The following is a 20,638-nucleotide window of genomic DNA, read 5'->3' on the forward strand; positions in this document are numbered from 1 at the left end:
TAAACAAAAGCATGTTGCGATAGATGATATGCTCGTACCTAGCGTACTTATATTAACAGCATGGTCGAATAAAAATATTTGCAGCAATGCTCTAATATTATTTTTAAAATTAATGACTTACTAAAAATGCGGTTAGTTGATTTATAGCAAATTATTTGTAAATATTATGAAAAGTCACTTAAACTCGGATTATATATATGCGAATGCTTCAAGTGCAGTAACAAATGCAATACATAGTACTTAAATTATTGTGATTGTTTTACATGTATTACAGTAGTCAAGCAAAAAGATTTTTTATCTATTAGTTTTACGTGATATTATTATATTGATTTTACCGTATTTTCGCAAGAAAAAAATTAATTAACTATCCATTAAAGTTTTGTGAATAATAAAAAGGTTTTAAATTTATGTTAATATTGTTACTTAACTTTATATGTCAGGTGTTTTCTTAAACAAAGTAATGAAGTTATTAAATGTTTGAGTCTGATTAATTTTAAAAGACAGGCACTCGATGTAAACATAAAAATAAAACATTACTTGTTGTATTACGTTCAGTTTATTCTTTACTTTTATTTCTCAATAAAATTTAAAGCTGACAGTTATCTTTACGTTATACAACAGGAGATGCTTACTCCAAATTTCTCACTATCGCGTAGGACCTTAATAATAGTGTCATATCCATTACGTCATTACAAACGTCTTTTTTCATTATTTGTGACAAATAATTTCAAACATTTAGAATCGTCCTATATCTCATAAATCAATACGATGAAATATGATACTTGTAAATGATCCTTGAAATGATATATTACTGCGGTTGTTATTAAAATGTAAGGATGTTGGAATCCATTAGATCTGATTTATGTATGAGGGTGTTGTAAAATAGATCCGGAATAGAACGTTTTTATTCCAATGAAAAAATCTATTAAGCAACTTCAATTTAAGCGAGCTAAAAGTTTTATGTTGCGGTGAAAACTAAACGTCCGTTTTGTTTTAAGCGAAAATAATTTCGTTAACAATAGAGCAAGTTATAAAGTTAATAGATCTGGGTTTTGTAAAGCAGAATTGCATAATTCAAAGGAGCTTTGTGTTTGTTTTGGCACTAAATGAGCCTGCATAACTTGAAGTTATTGTAACGTGTAAATAGGCGTCTGTTTGTCTTTTCTGCACACTGCCAAACGTTGGGTTTCGGTTGTTATAAATAATTGTAGACAAGTGGGCAAAATTATAGCGATAATATGTGTGACCCGTATGTGATATACATCACCGCAGTTTTACCTAGGCACAGGTCAAAGGAAACATAAATTCATGCTGTAAAAGTGTTATTTGACAGGCTGTTAAGGCACTACAGAACCGAAATGTACAATCTTTTACCTAAAAATTGGTAAATATTTATCCATATACGCCAATTCATTTCCTCAAAAGGTACCCCATTTATAAATGTTATATAGTTATTGCAGAGTACAAATATACAAACACATACTTTTTCTTTTATTTTAAATGTCCCTGGAGAAAATACAAACATTAATTATATTATTCAGTCAAATAGTATTCTTGTAGTGAAATTACTAATCGTAGCTTATGATATTGTGTGAAAAATATAATATTTTAAATTTTGATCAAAAATGTGAAAATCCTATAAAATGGATATTCTCTAATTTATTCTGTATCTACGTTGGAAACAGCGTTCTTATCTCAGAAGGATAAGGTCTTTTTTTTAATTAAAGCTTTCAAAAAAGAAATTTGTTACTTTAATTATTTTTTCCTTTTAAACAACACGAGTTACTATACTACCTAGTCTATGTCATGGTTCCGAAAATGATGTTTGATGTTTTTTTTTTTCAACGCAATAAAAAGTTTTTACATATTTTATTTTATTATTATTACGTAGGATAAGTTATTATGTTGCCACGATTTAAATAAATTAAACATTTAAAACAAAATTACTCTTTTTGTATGTAGATTCAGTACACAGGTATTGGAAAGGACCTGCTCAGCACTTTCCGGAAGACGTGTTGCTGCCTTGCTGGTTTGCGGAGGTGGTACGTCTGCGGCTGCTATAGTGACAGCGGCAACTCGGGCTGGCGTCCCAGTACTTCGGACATCACCATCCCATCTGCATCTATCTTACACCATTGCTAATGTAAGGGAAAATACTCCCAATCTGGTAAAATAAATATGTTCCCGTGCCAAGTCTTCGAAGTAAGCCAGTCACTGTGAAGAATTTAAGAATCCAGTGTACCCAGTAAAGCTGGAACTGTATACAGCCAAACAAAATTTGTCACTGACAATGAAAATTTTTTGACATTTATTGTAATATCTTTTAAGACGTAAACGTAAAACTCATTTTTTTAAATATATTACAAATATGATGTAAAGTTATACAATTAAGATAATCATGGTTTTTATAGCCTAAAAATTATCATAAAAAAGGTGGATCTTTATTATGTGATCGAGCAAAATATGTTCTTTGTTATGTAATTTTTTTCATAAATAGTCAAAAAATGACTTAACATTAGGAAGAAAACGGGCGAATATTAATAGAAGTTTAATTTAAACGCATAGGTACATTTTTTATTATGCCTTAGTTATTTCTATAACACATTTATTATAAATTTCCTTGTTTTGTCGTATTCAACAACTATTAAAGGGTAAATTCAAGTTTGAGCAATACACTAAAATAATCGACACGTTCGCTTACTTGCGACAAAAGGAATCGTTGACAATATTAACTGATGTTTAAGCATTATCTTTTTGTCAATGTTTCGGAGAAAACGTGTTACAATAATTTATTAATATCATTTAATTAATATATTTGTTTAAGGAATTTAAAACCAATGACTACATAATAAAGATAAACCACAGACAATATAAAATTTGTTAGGATTTAAAAATATTTTTTTATGCGGTTCCGACGTATACCAATAATAGAAACTCCGTGGCATTAGTGGTCAGGTCTTGTAATGACAACTTTGATATCCTGTTACAATTTATTGTACACTATAAAATACAAATAACTGAGCAAATTACATTTTATTTCGTAAAAAGGTTATTTTAGTAATAATAACAACCATGATTTATATAAATTCTCTACAATATATCCCACATTGTGAAATAAAATTTGATCACTATTCAAAACATTTTCTTGTAATTTTTTGTCTTCATTAACAATGTGCCCCATGTTAATGTTTTAGAAAATGGTTGCAATTTATTTTCTTTCTTTAAAAAGTCGTAATATATATATATTACGACTGTTTAAGAGTCTTAATTACAAACTTCGCTACTTGTATAGGATTTTAATGTAAAATATAGACGTAGCTATAGTTTTGTAAAGCATATACCATTAAAAAGTTAGCACCGCACTTATTGTCGGTTTACCATGAAGTGATTGCCATGCTTTCACTTGCTCAATAAACATTTTATTAATATTGCTCAGGATATGCTGCCTTTGGAGATAAGACTAGAGATTACAGTGATTGAAACTCTGCAAGCGTTAAGGTATTGACAAAAATGTTTAATAAAATACACTAATTAGTTTCAAAATATTCTTAATGTTATTTCTTATGTACAAAACGTTATATTTATGTACTTAACTTACTTTAATTTAATTACAGAGCTACTCTCTTACATGCACATTGGCACACATTTACTTTACTAGCGAAAGAAGATATATATTCATCACTTTTTTTGAGAAAGGACTTATCTTCAATTCTTACAACGGGGCCGCTTAATCCTAAATGGCTTACGCTTCCAATAAAATACTCCCGTCATGCTATTTTCAGGTTAGATATACTATTAAGAGATATAAGATAATATTATAGTGTTCCACAATAATTACAAATAAATTTTATGTATTTAGACGACTGGCTGAAGTTTCAAGATTAACACGCGGTGTCGTTGTTCTGATATCCGATATCCAATATGCCAAACTTGTAATGAAAGAAGCAGAAAGACTAAACATGCTCGACGGTCACTTTTTTTGGCTTTGGATTGATGCTTCGAGCGAGTTTGATGTCTTCCATAACATTACTAATTCAACTCAATACACCGAAGATAACGAACTTGAGTTTGCAAGCTTTAATTATAAAGATGAAACATTGTTTTATGATGGCTTCGAACGAAACAAACGAGATGATGCAGACAATAATTCGATAACTGACGCTAGTCACCGCTTCCCATCAATATTATCTGATAAAATAACAAGTAAAAACGTAATTAGTGAATACTATTCAAATTTAGAAAATAGACTCTTTAGAAGAAATAATAATAAATCCAAAGCGCACATTGAAAACAAATTATTAAATGTAAATGTAAGTCTTTCGTATAATATAAGTCAAAGCGGTAGTCATTTTAGAGTAGATAAAAAAGGCGTTGAAACTTCTAAAATTGTAAAAGATTCATTAGAAAAGGAAGATAATAGTTCCTTCCAAATTAGTAATGATGATAAAATTAACAGATCAATTAGTCTAAGAATTAAAACAGAGAATGAGTCATTTAATAAATATGTAAATAGTATAACTTTGAAGAATATGCAAAACGCAAAAAAAATTATACAAGAAAAATATTTAGAAATTAACAGCAAGGACCGAGACGTAAAAAGTAGCGTATTTTTTTCAAGTGATATTAGTGAATTATTATTGAATCCAACGGTGCATACTTCTACTATGGATAACGTTAGAAATAAATTAGTAAAAAGAATGGACGCGTTTGTGACGAAATACAAGACATTTGTTAATGAAAATGAAGAAAAAGATGAAAAAGATATGGGGATGACAAAAAAAAACAAAACTTCTATTTTTGATGACCTTCCTGTTGGACTCTTGGCTTTATATCCTCAGCCAATGGTAATAGGTATGTACATTAATGTTTAAATTTTCTTTAAATAAAATCGCCACTTTAGTCTCTTAAAAACAAATGATGAAAAACAATTGTAAAATATTTCGATACCTTGATAAAAAAGTTAATGTAACTCGTTTTGCATGCATGTACTACATATGTCAATAATTATTATAGAATCCTTTAAAATCTAATGCATACATGTTTTTTCTTAGATCAAACATTCATCAGATCTGCAGTCCGTTTAACAGTGGCTGCTCTTCATCGAGTATTACGTGCATGTGACGTGTGGTCGGCACATGCACAATTTTTAAGCGATGCAACCGCATCGTGTTGGGAGGAACCTAGTGATGCCGCTACAGATTTTAGCATCGAATTTGTAAGGTAAATTGTCGTAAACACTCCTTATTATATATAAATAAATCTAGTAGCATTTCGTTTGATATTACCAAAATAAAGACAGACGATTTAAAATAATGACGGTTTAAGATTTTTACATATTCATTCAATGGAATTAGGCAAGGAGATATAAGTTGCTTAGCCGTAGCTAATCACTATTTACAATTACATACTAGTTACATTTAACTGTACAGTGTACTATATTTATGCGTCCTTAACTTATAACAATAAGACATCCGTAGACGTACATCACTCAAAAGCCGGTGGTGTCGATATAACATGAATCAGTGGTCTAGATTTGAAAAAGTCTAAATATCGAAAACCAGGAATGGTCCTGTCTGAAATTTATTAATCAAGCCGTTTCTCGTTCTTGCTCCTGCTTGTTGTCAACATAGCAATGAAAAATCATGATCTTAGTGAGCTATTGTTAGCCGTCACTTCTACATTATATTACAGCAAAATAATCATTTCAAGCGACATGTAAAATGTAACATTATAAGTTATGTATGTTATTTTTTTTTCATAATAGTTTTTGTTTTTGCAATAAAAATACTACGTAACGGTATTTTTTTTAAAGGAAAAACCTCCCTTTTTAGTATACATTATAATGGCTGATATTTGCGAAATCAATATGCAAGACTTTTTGCATCTTCTATTGCATAAATTTACGGAAACTGTCTTAGCTGTGACAAGTAACTACCATTAAAGTTATGTATTAGAATTATTTTAAATCTCGCCACTATAAATTAATAATTCCGGCTTATAGTGCCACAACTCTGTTCTAATAATTTAAGCAAACATAATTTAAGAAAAGTCTATTGAAATTTAATGAATTTTTTTAACAAAATCATAGTTGAAGTTTACTCATAGCGGTATTAAAAACTGTACTAATGTCCTAAATTAAATTCATCTACCGGTGCTCTTATTTAAGAGGGTAAACTTTATCGAGCTTAAACTAAAAAAGCGTATAAACTAGGGAATAGAATGGTAACAAGTACAGAGCATCATCGTAAAAGTAAATTGACCGGCGAGTCCAAGAACGGCGCGAGATTACTTTTACGTCCTTTATCTAAAAGGCGAAGGTTGGCCAGTCTGTATCACAACATGCATTGTGCCATAAAATCTTGTTTTTAAGACATCTTTGTTCACCTACTATTTTCTTAGAGGTGTTTTGCAAATTTTTCACTATTTTTACTCACACCGGAACTTTCCAACTATTGAACAAAGTGTAAGTGCCATATCATTGCATAAAATGTTCATAATTATACATAAAAATTGGTCCCACCGTATACATTTTTTTATCAATTTTTCCATAATTTATTTTTGAAAATGTTTTTTCATATTTTACGTAAAAGGTTTTATTTCGTCGGAACATGTACATTTATAAGAGAATAATGATAAGATATTTTAGGACAGCTGTTGTCATGACACAACTAGACTAGTTTTAATAATTAATTCCGTTACCGCAACGTTTTCACTTTTATTGCTTAAAAATATAAGATAATTTTCATTTTACTCAATGAAATTTTAAGAAGCCCGCGTATAGTTTTAAAAAAGAAAAAAAAAATGACAAGAAGTTTATTTTGAACGCACTAATATTTTTTTTTAATTGTAGTGCGCACACGTGTCACGCTTGAACTGAAATCTTTTTGGATCGGGTTCTTCAGGCTTTAAGGTTTACGAAACCAAAAAAAAAGTTAACTTCCATGTTAAATTTTGTGAGACGTAGAAAACAAGGAATTTCAAGAGATGAAACCCTGTGTTTTATACAAAATAAAGCAAAGTATTATTGTACACTTCAAAATTGACTTCTTGTCTCTATTAATAATAAAAAATAACTAGGTTTTGATTGTCCTCGACACTGTTAGTCTTTTAGATTTTATAGGCTGATTACTCAGCGACGAGGTTAATATATCTTAGTGAATGCAAAAAATTTATTGAGCAGAGGCTCTGCCAAAAGGCATATTACTCTTTTTCAGAATACCTCCAGGCTAAAGACGCTTGAAATTTGAATTTTTCTAATTTTGATGATTTTTTCTTTGTTTTGATAAAACAATCATCAAAAACTAACGTAATCTTAATTTTAAACATACGATTATTGATGAAGAAACACATTTTCCGATCTGGCTTTGGCGGAGGACCAAAGCGACTGACCCTAGTCGTCCCTTTATATCTTACCTACCCTTCGCGACTAAAGCAGGCGATGGTAAGGTTGCGTTAGAGGAAACATTTACAGAAAGCTTGTAGAATTAAAGAAAAATCTGCAGGAGGCTGAAACAAATCTGTACTTGTGAGTGCTCTTTCTCTTGGTTCCACTTGTCTAAGAAGAAAGTTTCGGCACAGCTTTTCCGAGGATAAGACGTAAAAGTACAATTTATTCAAATGTTTCATATATTAATTTTTATAAATAACAGGTGTCTTCGCAAAAATACTCTAAATGAAATGTTGATGCTACATATTTTTAAATCTATTTGTAAAACGAAGTAGTTAAATTCATCAGCCCAATAGTCACTAAGGTAGCGGTAAAAAGGGACTTTCTTATACTAAATCAAAATACTGGCCAGCTTATAGTTTTACATAAAAATGGTTTATATTTGTGAAGTATGGTCATTTAGTTTGTTTGATTAATAAATCTATATAGTTCTGAACAATATTAATAGTAACATCTGCAGAAATCAAATTTACTAGTACGCTTATATTGAATTGTCAAGAAGAAATATACGGCAAGCTGACTTCACTCTACAATTCAATAATAGCAGTAAGTTCAGCTATTTGACAATATGTGTGGAAAAATAGTTCGTTGTATTTTAGATTTGTCTCCGCGTTACATGAATCGAACAAAAGTTCCGATTTTGTCAATCAATTTATTTCTCTTTCCTCGATTAATTTCTATTTAAATCAATTCTCGGTGCCCATGACGTACCGCATAACTAATATTTGGTTAAATACAATAACAAACACAATGTCAATTACCGTTTAATCTAAATTTAATTTTAGACCTTAAAGAACTCCTTTAAACGGCAACTTATTTCACTGTTCAAAATGTTTAAAAGCTACGAATTAGTATTTTGTTAATAGTCCCCGCGGTCTTTAATGATTAAAAGAAGTAATGTGATGGCATAACACAATTTACATTATTTATTTTAGTGTTAAATGTGTTTTGAAACAAATTTATGTGTACATTATTGTTTTAAAAAAGCATCACTGTCTTGTATTCGTTAACAAGTTCTTAATAATGCTTTACCCGCTCCAGTATTTAAGGACGTAAATGTTTTTCAAAAGTAATTTTTTGCTTTCATGATTTAATTAATAGTGAACGTATGTTAATTGATTATCTATTTAAGAAAAAAATCATACGGCTAGTTATTGCTCTATATAGCTCCTTTACGAACTTAAGTATTTATATCTGCCTTTACTAGCAATTGTTTCTTGGCTGCAAACGATTAAAAATTTAACTCTTTTGGTTTGGTTTCGTCTAACCGTTTTGACTAAGTTTCCCTTTATTTCTTTTATCGTTTCTTTTCTTTCTGATCTAAACCAGGCACTAATTATAAAAGTAACGCTGCGCGGGTTTTTGCAATTTTTCTTATCTTCCTATTTTTGCTGCCACCCAATATTGCTACCCTTACAAACCGTCAATACATACTACATTTACGGAAGAAAATTTTTGGCCGACGTCCAACTTTGTACATTGACTAAACGAAATAAATTTATCCTACATGACTTGGCGGACATGATAATTATCTTTTTATGTATGTTTGAAATAGATCGCCTTAAATAGGTCAAGCTAGAAGAGAATAACTTTTTACACATCTCCCTGACAAATTTGCTGCGTAAACCGCCCTCGATCACCTTTTATTACGTTGCCCGTTTAGACTTTTATGACTGCCAGAATGTTTACGTAGCCCTTTGAAAACTGTCAACACAAATACCTATTTTTATTGCGGTTAATTAATTAAAACATTCATGCGTAAAACATCTAAAGATGTTCAATACAATTAAAGTAAATTCAAGTTATTGGTAAATTAAAAAAGTAAATGAAAAAAAAATTAAGTTTTCAGAAGAAACTTAATGTTGTTTAATTTTATTGTCCTGAATGATTATCAAAGTTTTCCATAAAATTAGTCAAATTCAGGTTTTTAAAACTAACGATATTTGTTTAACTTTTAGAGAAACGCGGATTTTATCAGCTGCAGCTCTAGCTGGAGGAATTGGAAGACAAGGGAAGGCACTTACAGCAAATTTTGCGTTTTTAAATCTAATTTACAACCCTGGAGGCGGAAAGGTTTGGCGACAAGTAGGTCATATAAGAGGTAGAAATGTCCATCTGCACACTATAGTATGGCCAGGAGGGCATCTAGTTGCCCATGGACAATCAGCTGGTGCCCGAACAATATTTCGCATAGTTACCGCTTTAGCGCCTCCTTTTGTTATGGAAGGTGAACTTGACGAAGACGGCCAATGCCTTCGAGGATTAGCTTGTCATCGACCTCAAACATCTGATAGAGATAATCTTACATTAGTTTTCAATGAATTAGAAAGAGAAAGCGATCAAGAGAGCAACGATTATTTTTTTCCTACTCCTAAGCCGACGAAGTTTTCAAGAATGTCTACACATTGTTGCTATGGACTAGCAATGGATCTTTTAGAAAATATAGCGCAGGAACTTGAATTTGACTTTCATTTATATATTGTAGAAGATGGCTTATATGGATCAAGAAAGTTGGTGAGACCGTTTCAGAGATCGCTAAAGAAAGGCGCAGAAAACGGTCTTTGGACTAAACAGGAAAATTATCAGTCTCAATTGTATAATGATAATAAAGAAGAAGAAGGAAATAAAAATTTTGATACTCATAATAAGGATACACACGAAGATCGAGAAAAATGGAATGGTATTGTAGGAGATTTAGTTTCAGGGGCTGCACATATGTCATTTGCAGCACTTAGTGTTTCAGCAGCACGGGCAGAAGTAATTGATTTCAGCCAACCGTATTTCTTTAGTGGAATTTCAATATTAGCTGCGCCCAATCAAAGACCAGATATTCCGTTACTGGCTTTTTTATTACCATTTTCTCCGGAATTGTGGATTGCAATTTTCACATCACTGAATGTTACAGCAATTGCTGTTGCTATCTATGAATGGTTGTCACCTTTTGGATTAAATCCTTGGGGCCGTCAAAGATCTAAAAATTTCAGTATATCTAGTGCCCTATGGGTAATGTGGGGGCTATTGTGTGGTCATTTAGTAGCATTTAAAGCACCCAAAAGCTGGCCTAATAAATTTCTTATCAATGTTTGGGGCGGGTTCTCGGTGATATTTGTCGCTAGTTATACCGCCAACATTGCAGCTCTTATAGCAGGACTTTTCTTTCACAATGCAGTGGATGATTACCAAGGAAGAAGTAATGTATGTGGATAAAAACATTTATTTATAAGTTTACAACTTTGTGGTACTTAAATAATTTTTTAAAAAATTTAATTTTAGTGGCTTTCATTGCGGATAGGTACAGCTAGGTCTTCGGCTGCTGAATACTATGTTCAACGAAATAATCCGCATTTAGCTGAAATAATGCGGCGATATGCTCTCCAAGATATTGAAGAAGGAATTCAACGTTTAAGGTATAAAAATAGAAAATAACTTTTAATGTAATTTTTTATTATGTCCGTAGTCATTATTGTGTAATTTTTAGATAATAATGCAGGAAATTATGAAATAAAAACATTACCTGAAATTATCACATTAACCTAAAAATATATTCATTTATTATAATTACTTATAATAAAGAAATTATTCATTTATCGGTAAAATTAAAAATTATACATATTCTTACATCTCATTTGTAAAATAACTACATTTAGTACATTTTATATGATTCTCTTTAACTCATTCCTAAAGATTGTGGCCCCAAACTACCAATTTTATGACATACTTCTGTGGCCATAAAAGTAACATAGATGTCATATGATTTTAAATGTCGTAAAAACCTATATTAAATAGGTAATAAAACATTATCATTCCAGTATAAACGATATTTACACAAATTCAATTTCATTGCATTTACTTGTTACTAATAATATTTTATTAATGCACTATCATCTCACATCCATGTAATATTTTTGTCATTGCATCCATTATAATTTACTTAAGAATTTCCGGTGAACTAATAAAAAATAAAAACTAATCAAAAAGTAATCTTTGAAAATCGTATAAGGTATTTGATATTAGCATAAGTGTTCTGATTTCATGGTCATGATCGCTTCCGTGCTCACCGTCTTGAGGTGTGAAATAATATTGTAATCCAGTATATTTTACTACTTACAACACGCATTTATTTTTGTTGTTACATTTTAACTTTTTAACGCTAACCAAGAAAATGCTATTATGATATTTATTTTACAACTGCCACCATTTCTTGAAATAAATATCAAAATATTTGTAAATGTTGATTAGATAAATATAATAAAAATTTTGGTCTGATATATTTACATCTTTACGAATTCGGTCAATGACCAATCGGTTTATTTTAAAATATTATTATTTTTAGAAATGACAGTTTAGATCTCCTAATAGCGGACACACCAGTTTTGGATTACTATCGCGCTACAGATCATGGTTGTAAACTTCAGAAAGTCGGAGAACATGCCCTCTCTAAAGATACGTACGCCATTGGGATGGCTAAAGGTTTTCCTCTGAAGGTAAATAATAATTATTCTCAATTCTATGTTTTACTGTAGAGTAATAAGACGTAAACGTATGTGATTACGAGCAATAGTGCAGAGTTGCACAGAATTTTGGAATAAATAATTGTTTTATTTGTTTCTCTATAAATCACATATATGTTTTATATTTTCTGTACTATTGTTAAAATTGAATTGCTAAGCAAAATATTAAATATGTAATAATCTGTATTGAAATAAAAAAGACATAGATTGAAGGTCTGAGCGACAGTGAAACGACTGGATTTAAGCAAGCAAAGATTGATGGATGTTCCAAAATTCTGCTAATAAAGTGATCGATAGTCTAATGTCATGAGGTTCAGGCTTATCATTTCTTCTTCATAAATAACATTATTGACACAGATACAACTTTAGTTAACTTTTTAACTAATAATAAAATTGAAAATAATAAAGAACGAATATCTCTTTCATGAATAAATAATTACAGTAATTGCTTTTTTATTAATAATTAGTATACTTTTAGATCTCAATATAAGTACTAAGAAATGAATATAAAAGATAGATAGATAAAATTTTCATTTCTTGCTTTACATATCAAATGCTATATGTAATGATAATTTTAAAGCCGGTTAGTTATAGTTATAACGTATTGTGGTAATTACTAGGAAAAATTTTGTTAGTTTAGTTACATTAAATAATATAAAAGTAATGAATATGAATGTTCCTTTTCTTTGTATATAACAATTAAGAACAATATTAATTTAATCTCAAAAATTATTTTGTTACAGGATAGTATATCAGCAGTGATTGCAAAGTATTCTTCTAATGGTTACATGGATATTCTCACTGAAAAATGGTACGGAGCTCTGCCTTGTTTCAAGCTAAGTGCGGATTATGGTATTCAGCCGAAACCTCTAGGTAAAATTAACAAATTATGTTTAGCAAGGGTTTTTTTTTAAATTCAATGTATATAATCGTTCAATGACAACTACACCGTAGCTGGATGTAACTAATGAAAATTGCTTATATCAACGTAGTCAGCTGGTTCGTCTCTGCCGGAAATTTCATTAAAATTTATCGCCCGCCTCGCTTTAATCCTACCCTCAGGGGTGCGGCGAAAAGGGAGGCGCGATACCACCAGCCGACCTAAAAGATTAAACATAGGATTTATCGCTGAAAAAATGAGAGGGCACGTAAAGTGTGTTTACCTCTTATTTGGGACGACCTCTGATGAGATGATAAGAAAATTAAAATGTAACGAGGTTAAAATTGCGTTACGCCGAAATATATATTTTAACGTCTACTGAAGTCTATCTAGTTTTTTGACATTTTATTAATTACTTCTTCCAAAATATTTATATTAAATTGCAGTATTTTTGTAGGTTATTTGTTAAAAGTTTTAATTGTTTTTTTTTTTTTTTAACAAGCATTGTTCATAAGATTTCAAAATCAATTGTGTTGCACTCTAATAATTTGATTATGACACAGGAACTCAACAAAAGATGTTGGGTATTTTGTTATGTACTAAAAGACTGCTTGTTTCATTGATGGCCACTATTGATGGCCACTATTGATGTCATTGTCATTTCACAATTTTTTGAATAATATCATCATTACTAATGTTTTAAATGTTTTGAATTTAAAAGTATCAGGTTTTTTTTTCTAATTATTAATACCGTTTAAACAATTACTTTCCCTTCTCGACTGTACGAAAAACAATACCATAAAACTAAAGAATATATAAAGTTTACAAAGAGCTACGCCTTTTGATGCACATATAACAAAAAGTCTGTTTAGAAATAAAGACCGTAATATAATATAAAACGGCACGACATCCTACGTTACGAGAGCTTAGTCATATAAATTTAAGTACTCCGACATAAACATCAATCTAATCCTGAAAATATGTTTCAAAGCCCCGTGCGTATTGCGCCTTTAATGCGTAAACACAGTCCATACACATTTAATCTATGGACGTCGTTGTTGTTTTAAACAAGTAAACAAATAAGTCACTTTTACACACCGGCGGTACACGTCATTATTTATATTGAATTTCTTTTATGTTGTAAATTTCATATACTATTAGAAATAAAATTATAAAATTCTCTGATATTATTTTTCATCAATTTTTTAAATAGTTGGTGAAATAATTGTTACATTATTCGCTACAGATGAAATTTAATGTGTATTATTATACTTAACAAAGATGTTTAATAAAAATAATATGCCTTTCGATTTTTTCATACTTTAAGCAATATTTATTCCAGGCGTAGCGGCTGTGGCGGGTGTATTTATACTTCTAGGAGTTGGAATAATCGTCGGTTGCTTAATATTAATTCTGGAACACCTTTTTTATAAGTATACTCTACCAATTTTACGACACCAGCCGAAAGGGACAATTTGGAGAAGTAGGAATATAATGTTCTTCAGTCAGGTAAATATCTACCCGTGAAGTTAATTTTAATAGCGAAAATTATAAAGCTCACCTATAAATAAGTACGTTTATCGTTTTAGTAATTAGATGAAAGGATCTTAACCATCTCCATAGTTCCCTTTAGATAATACATAAACGTTTATCTAGAATCGATTTAATTATTTAAACAATCAAATGACTTTCATATTTATATAACACCGGGATCAAAAAGTAAGGTTAACTTGTTTCTAAAATTTAAATTCTATATTTATTAACCAATGTCATCCCCTTTTCCATCCTAAATTTCTCTGCAAAGTAATTCCCGTCGTTTTTTCCAATCCTGGAAACAGTCGGAATAGTATTTTTCTAGTATAATTTTCAAGACCTCAGTAGGTTTTTAGTTAGATAGTAGGTTTTTATCTCCTCAATCGTGTCAAAATTGCGTCTCTGCCCCCTACTGACTTTGATGAATAACCAGAAGCCGCGTAGAGCCAAATCGAGCGAATACAGGGGTTGCGGTAGGATATGAGTCGAATTTTAGACGCTTTTTTTTCCGAAAAATTGAGTTATTTTGGCACTAACCGAAATTTGACGTATTTGTGCTAATTTTTTGCCAATTGATATTCCAACCTTGAAAAAAAATTAGCTAGCTTTCTATCGCCCGCGAATTTTAATTGACAATTTCGCCATACTATTTGATAACAGTGTATAGTGTATATGTACATACATATAAATTATTAATTAAGTGTATATATTTATTTACATATTTGTATTCGATGTAAGAAGCTATTGCTATGAGAGCTGCGCAAGATTCCATCGAAAGCGGTCAAAGTTGATTTTAAAATTACACTACGATTTAGACATTGTCACGTAATCATTTGTTTTATCTAAAATTTTAGCGACACTTATCCCACTCCATGGTTATAACGAGACTGTTTCAATCAAATCGGATTACTTTGAGCTATAGAGTTTACTGCAGTTTTTAACAGTGAACGAGTTACCTTTCTTCCCTTCATCCATTTGAAATATCTTTAATTTCTCAATTTCCGCAAATTAAATCCACTTATTATTTACAGAAATTGTACAGATTTATAAACTGCGTTGAGTTAGTGTCACCACATCACGCAGCTCGAGAATTGGTTAATACAATTCGCCAAGGACACTTCACATCACTTTTTCAAAAGAGTGTTAAAAGGGTAAATGATTCAACATGGTCATGTTTTGCGTTTAATTAAATATTTTATCGTCGGGTTATGACAGGAAAGCACATTTGTTTCAGAAGGAACACGAACAACGCCGGAGAAGGAAAAGTAAAGCACAATTTTTTGAAATGATACAAGAAATTAGAAGGTAAGCAGTGCGCCTTTGTCATTTTATTTACATCGCATACAAAATATTACTGTGTAAAAATATTTTTACTAACTCGGTAGGGTTCAACAAGGGAGAGACCATTCCTTGGATTCTATTAAGGAAAATGTGGCAATTGAAACTTCTGTGTCAGAAGAATTGACAGAATCTAAATTCTTATCTCCATCGCCTGAAGTACCAAGTCGCTCGCCACGACAAGGTCGATCACCGAGGCAGCTTCGGTCACCAAAATCTCGCCGCAAACGATGTAGCGTTGCTGGATTAAATGTAAGAAGATTTAGTACAGATTCAGTTTTAGGTTCCGATTCTGCGTCCATCTACGAGAAGACTAGTCTCAATATTGGTCGAAGGCTTAGTCGCGATGTAAGCTGTTTAACAAACTCTCCTCCAGATATTAATAGTCGACTTCGTACTCCATCTCCTATGATCCGACGAACTGAAGGTTCTTCAACTCGATCCTATCAAGACGTTTCGGAAAGATCAGATAATTATCTTAGTATCGACCTTCCCACACATAGAGCAAGTATCGAAATCATGGTTTCGCAAGATAGTGATTCAACACCTGTACCACCATATTCAAAAGTTTCACCGACGGGACAAAGATCTGAATTGTCTCATTTATCAGAAGAAGAGCTGATAAGACTATGGCGAAGTTCGGAAAGAGAAATTCGACAAGCGTTGTTAACGGCACTCCAGGAAAGACGTGCTATTTTAGACCCGAAACAAGATCCCGGGTGAACAAAACACCCATAGTTATATCTGGAAAATGATTCTTCTGTAGAAATATCACTTAATATTTCTTCTTGAAAGCCAAGATGAGATTGGTCAGGAGTATAGAAATGAATACATCAATAAAAGTGAAGAAGGTGCCTTTTTTTCATTGTTTGGTGCGTTTGCTTATCACATTTTACTACAATCAGCGTTCATATGATTACCTTTAAGTGCTATTTTATGGATTAATAATTCTATTGGAGAAGCTGCTACGATTAATTTCAATTTGTTTGAACATTCTCGCATCAAACAATTTAATTAATGGTACTATTAGTAGAATATTGGAAATTGAATAAAATTAACGTCCATAAATCATATTAAGAAATGATAGATACATAAAAGATTTTAGTAGTATAATTAAAAAGACTAGTAAATGTATGTGTAAATATATATAAATAGCTATTTATAATAGTTATGACCACAACGTTTGAAGTGCTTTATCTTAAATTTAGGTTAGTTGATGCTAGATGGTTAATTTAACGTACGTTTAATAAAACTTTTATTGTGTGTATGTCTATGAAGTGTTATGACAATTTGAACATATTTTGTTACTACGATTGATTTAGTGTTGTCAATGTAAGATTTTTTTATTTATGGTAATAATGCATATATAACTAATTTTTGTGTTAAAATACCTTTATTATTCAAAAGATATTGTTGTCAGTGAAGTAAAATGTAACGTCTAGCCTAGTCATGTCAAATTATTATCATAAACGTTATTGCAGGGGACAGTTGGAAGATAGTTATGTGCGTAAGACTGCATCTTTTGGCAATCTCTATGTACACGAGTGGATGTATATCAATTAAAACGATTATGATGGATATACATAAATAAACGCCAAAGAAATAAACAATTAAAAACAATTATTTTAAGTTTTGTTTTTACAAGTGCTAATTCAATTTCACATGCCGCTTAAATTGTCTTTACATTCTTGTCCCTAAGTAAAAAAGCAATAAAGAACCTGATGACCAATGAATATAAATTATATTACGTGTTGATTCAAATATTGCGCTTCATGCGTATAAATATGAATTTATAATACGCATGGAGCGTAACTTTTTGGTATTTTTTAAATATTTTTATAACCATTATAATATTATTTTAAAATTTTTAAACAAAAAAGAATATTCATTAAATGCCAAGGAATTTAATTGTAAATGTATAATTAAACGACGGAATATAACAAAAACTGCCATTTAAATTAATGATTAGTATATTTCATTAAGTACACAATTTTCCCTTAATGCACTCTAGTCTTTATAAAATATCTTATTATATCCTGTCGTAACAAAGTTATTCTATAGCTCATTAAGAAAATATCAAAATTAAGAATAAAGAAACATAAAATACAAAAATTTAATCCTGTTTAAAAAGTAAGCAATATTGTATCTATTATTTATAATGGGACTCACAATTAAAAGGTAGCATTTGTTTGTGTTATTTTTCATTCTCTGAAATAAATAGCAATCTAACATAGACATAGTCCATGCGAGTATGATTCAAATTTACAGTTCATGTACACACACCCAAATAATTTTTTTTTGAATGTTACTGGTCAATTTGACGAGGATAAAATAGCGTTAATGTAACAATTTAATTTCAATTTACTCAGTAAAGTAATCCGAAATAAAAATGGAATGCAGACATTATTCTCATAAAGTTCAATAATTTATATTTATATGTCATCAGTTTGAAAAGGAAAAATTTAAATTTTTGGACCAAAATCATGTTCAAATCATGTATTTATTATTATTCTATTGGATGTGATTCATCTAGTGATATAAAAGTCTTATGGATTTCTCCGAGTAGTGATAAATAGCGGTATTTATTCTTAGATTAAACTTAGAAGATATTTATATAAAATGAAAGAGTTAATAATTTTGGGACAAAAAAGAAATGTCAATGTCAATGTTTAAGTATGAAAATATTTTTCAAATAAATGGCGATTACGATTCAATTGTAGATTGTACAGATTGATGTATTGCAATAGTTTTCGTCTTTTTCGATTCTTACTTTTCACTAAAGACTGTAAATCAAAAGACACTTATATTTCGCGAAAAATAAGTTTTACTACCCCATTTGTTTCTAGGTCAAATAGCAGGCGTCAATAGAAGCAGGCGGAGTTTTAAAAGATGGAGAAAAATTAGATTAATGTTAATTAAATGAAAAGAAAAGAAATTTAACACAAATCTTTTAATTATGATCTTCACTTTGCCTCTGTTAAAGGCTTTTCAACAATAAACCACTATTAATTGTGTAATCAGTTACAATGAGATGATTCAAATAAATTTAAGAAGAAAAAGTTATATAGTTATAACAGTTGGAAACAAAAATGTCTTTTACGGTAAAAATAATTATTTTAAAATGAAATATTTTGTTACTTTAACAGAACAAATTAAAGAGTATTATTAAAAGAAAATTAAAATCTAGATATATTGTTAATAACATAGGGAACGAAACGCCAATTTTGTCTATACGCAGTATAAGTTTAAAGTGTAGATGTGAAATTAAATTACTTGGAGATTAACATAATGTAAATATTAATTCGGTCTTGAAGGAAATGAAGCAATCAAGGTGAAAAAAAAACTTAAAACGATATATAAATTGGAAAACTACATGAATTAGGAATTGCATCGTACTTTTAAGTACTTATTTTCAAGTTAATATATTTCTTACTATTTCATATATTTATATTCTCATACCTATATTTCTCCTCAGGTTTGATTATTTATTGTAAGAATTTAGATGACATTATTTGTCATAAAAAAATGTCTAAAAATTATTATAGTATACACATTAAAGTTAATTCGTACCGTTACCGGAATAAATTAGATAAATATTTTAAAAATATCGATAATCTCTCTATAAGAAAAGAAAAGTATATACGTTAAGGTAAAATAATAAAGTATTTCTGCCAAACAGCTTATTTCATTGTATGCAAATACCACGTAATAAGGTTTTATTTTATTATTTAACTATATATTTTCTTCTTTTAAATATTAATTATTTTATCTAATATTTATTTTTGATTTTGTATCTGTTATGGTAGTGCACCCCAAAACTATCATTTAAGTATTAGTTATAATTATCTTGAAATGGGAGCCGTTTGATATCCCCTTCCATCACTCGGAATTGACGTTTTAAAACTTTTATAATTACTGTTCGAATTTGGTATTAAAATGTCGACAACGACTAATTGAACAACAAGAATTGTCTTATTTTGATTGCAATTAGATTAACCTAAGATTGCTCGTCTAGCCGTGGTATCGTTTATTCCCATGTATACAATCATAAATGTAATGGCTTTAATGGTACATGATAAACAGATACAGCAGGTTTGTGGATTGGTAACTTTTTTTATTTGGTGACAAGACGACTGTTGACCCTCAGCCGATCCAGCTATGATTTGTAGTCGCTGAGGACATTGGCCGCAAAGTGTAGCATCCGTAGTATAATCCCTCGAATTAGCATACATCTCGACCTTAGAAGGCGAAGCAATAATTCTCAAGTGGATCATTAAAAAGTCTCAATTGAGTTTTTTTTGCTAGTAACCATCAAAATTAGATCGATGTATCTCCATGGAAGAGTTGACGCGGGAACCTAGTTTTGACATACTGTATATGGCTACAGTCATCAAAATATTTATAAACTTAGACGGTCCCAGGCTCGGGTTTGACTACTCATTTCCGAGTAGTCGTGACAGTGAAACTCCACGGAGATGGAGAATGAGTTGCCTTCAAAAAGCTGACCCTCTGTTCCACCATCATTCGCCACAGTTTTGGAGCCACCCGTAAGATCACATGCGCTCTGTGTGGATTTCGACAGCAACGTAGGATTCGAACCGTAATACCCTGTTTAGCGGATATTTAAAGCGTCCAGAACCTCCTCAACCTTGAGTGAAGACAGGACGTCCGTCACTACTGCCATTGGCCTCATCCTCGCCTCCTCCACCTTGAGGCTCTGGTCCGCCTTAATGTTACGGACTACTGCCTTCTCTTCTCTCCTATTTCCACATATCAGAACCACATTCTGGTTCTACACACACTAGAAGCTCTCGACCTTTGTGCCCGTCACAAGGGTCATCTAACGCGGGCGGTTTGTCTCCAGCCTCGGCATGCGAGAGCGGAACCGCAGACATCTCCGACGGGAGCCGGTTGAATTTGTTAGCAAAC

The 20,638-nt window shown here is 30.9% G+C and overlaps 1 protein-coding gene across 1 annotated transcript; it reads left to right on the plus strand.

Annotated features, from left to right (window-relative positions):
* Nucleotides 1-126: 126 nt before the first annotated feature.
* On the plus strand, nucleotides 127-16,432 carry LOC137931173 (uncharacterized). The gene is made up of 14 exons (XM_068774579.1): nucleotides 127-131; nucleotides 1,963-2,143; nucleotides 3,437-3,498; nucleotides 3,615-3,782; nucleotides 3,860-4,851; nucleotides 5,052-5,220; nucleotides 9,406-10,642; nucleotides 10,721-10,854; nucleotides 11,781-11,931; nucleotides 12,702-12,831; nucleotides 14,181-14,347; nucleotides 15,403-15,522; nucleotides 15,606-15,676; nucleotides 15,757-16,432. The coding sequence occupies exons 1-14, from the start codon at nucleotides 127-129 to the stop codon at nucleotides 16,430-16,432; spliced, it is 4,263 nt and encodes a 1,420-aa protein (XP_068630680.1).
* The last annotated feature ends 4,206 nt before the right edge of the window (nucleotides 16,433-20,638 follow it).

This window comes from Battus philenor, unplaced genomic scaffold (genome assembly GCF_028537555.1).
Source record: "Battus philenor isolate CCGP_79_NKW_IND1 unplaced genomic scaffold, ilBatPhil1.0.hap1 SCAF_7, whole genome shotgun sequence".
Lineage (NCBI taxonomy): Eukaryota > Metazoa > Arthropoda > Insecta > Lepidoptera > Papilionidae > Battus > Battus philenor.